We start from the raw sequence: 1,367 nt of genomic DNA, 5'->3' as shown, positions 1-1,367 counted from the left end.
GATTCAGAATCTATACCTTCATATGATTTTTCCAAGTTCGGATTGTTCGTTTCTAGAACATCATTTTTGGCAGTTGTAGTATTGATAGGTTCTACAACAGTGATTTCTTCAATATATTGATCCACGCAACTTTGATTAGGAAATGTTGTTGTTGAGAAATTTCGAACGGAATAATCGGCAGTACGAGTTATATCATTCAAACCAACCACAGACACTTCATAGTCATCTACTTGAGATTGATGTAGAACTGTGTTGTAGATGTTTTCCAAAGAAGCATAACGAGAGGTCCCTTCTTCTGAAACTGATTCTTCTGCACTGAGATATGTTACATCCTGTGATACAACACTACTATTTATGTATTCAGTATGCTCATCAACATTGCCAGCTTCAACTTTTTCATGCTGTTCTGAGACAAAGTTCGATTTCAAATCCTCTTTGTCACAATCAATATCAACAATTTCAAAATCATCGACCACAGTTTTATTCGGATCTTGTTTCACGAGTGGATACTTATTTTCATCCTTGGGAATGATTGATTCATCCAAAGTAAAATTAAGAGTATCTGCTGAATCAGAACTCAGATCAATAGTTCCATCGGCAACGGTTATAGTTTCGATTTCACCATCACCATTAGGTGAAGTGCATGTGTTACTAGTTAGGCTATCTCGGGCGGTTACAAAGCTTGTTTCACTACTGCTCACACTGGATCGACTCACAAAGCTTGATTCACTGTTGGATGGTGAAAATGTTCCTGATGTTGACAGGAGAGAATCGTTTGCGCTGCGACTTGGAGATGCCCATTTGTTAGTGTTGAATTTGCTGGACTGTTCTTGTTTTGGAGTCCCAAGAATTAATTTCTTACTCAATTCTTGGGCTAGGCCAGAGAGATTTAAGCTGTTCTCAGTGTCTGGAACAGATCATAAATTAACAGCATAGGTATTAATTTAAAATTTGATATGGAATGATAAGGTAAAAAAAGTAATAAATCTTTCATTATAATTTTAAGGGATATATCATGTAATGAGCATCAAAATAATAGGGGAATAATTGACCTAACGCTTAATTACAGGTATTTATCAACCCTCCCAGGAATCGAACCCAGACCGAGCTGCATAACGGTTCAATTACTACCATACCAAGGGTGGGGTGCTAATGAAAGGGGTATTTTTTCTCTCTTACCTTCCGCAGACACCTCAAGTTTATCAACATTCTCATGGACTGGATGACTCCTGAAACAAAAATTAGTTATCGCCAATTTTAGTCGCAGATAAAATGTACTAAAAATTCAAACAGAGTCTACATCGCATCGTTAAAATCACGTCTATTCGCAAGGGACATTTCAGGTCTCTTCAGTGCATTTCCCTTGA

General features: G+C 37.2%; 1 protein-coding gene across 1 annotated transcript; it reads right to left on the bottom strand.

Annotated features, from left to right (window-relative positions):
- Window positions 1-61: 61 nt before the first annotated feature.
- LOC113465373 lies at window positions 62-1,277 on the bottom strand (the record flags this gene model as incomplete). The annotated part of the gene is given in 2 exon segments (XM_026832804.1): window positions 62-907; window positions 1,180-1,277. Coding segments are annotated over 2 exon segments (944 nt in total), but the record flags the coding sequence as incomplete, so codon positions are not given.
- Between the last annotated feature and the right edge of the window lie 90 nt (window positions 1,278-1,367).

The sequence above is a fragment of the Diaphorina citri genome, unplaced genomic scaffold (assembly GCF_000475195.1).
Source record: "Diaphorina citri unplaced genomic scaffold, Diaci psyllid genome assembly version 1.1 scaffold13234, whole genome shotgun sequence".
Lineage (NCBI taxonomy): Eukaryota > Metazoa > Arthropoda > Insecta > Hemiptera > Psyllidae > Diaphorina > Diaphorina citri.
This window is presented reverse-complemented; position numbering and strand designations above follow the sequence as displayed.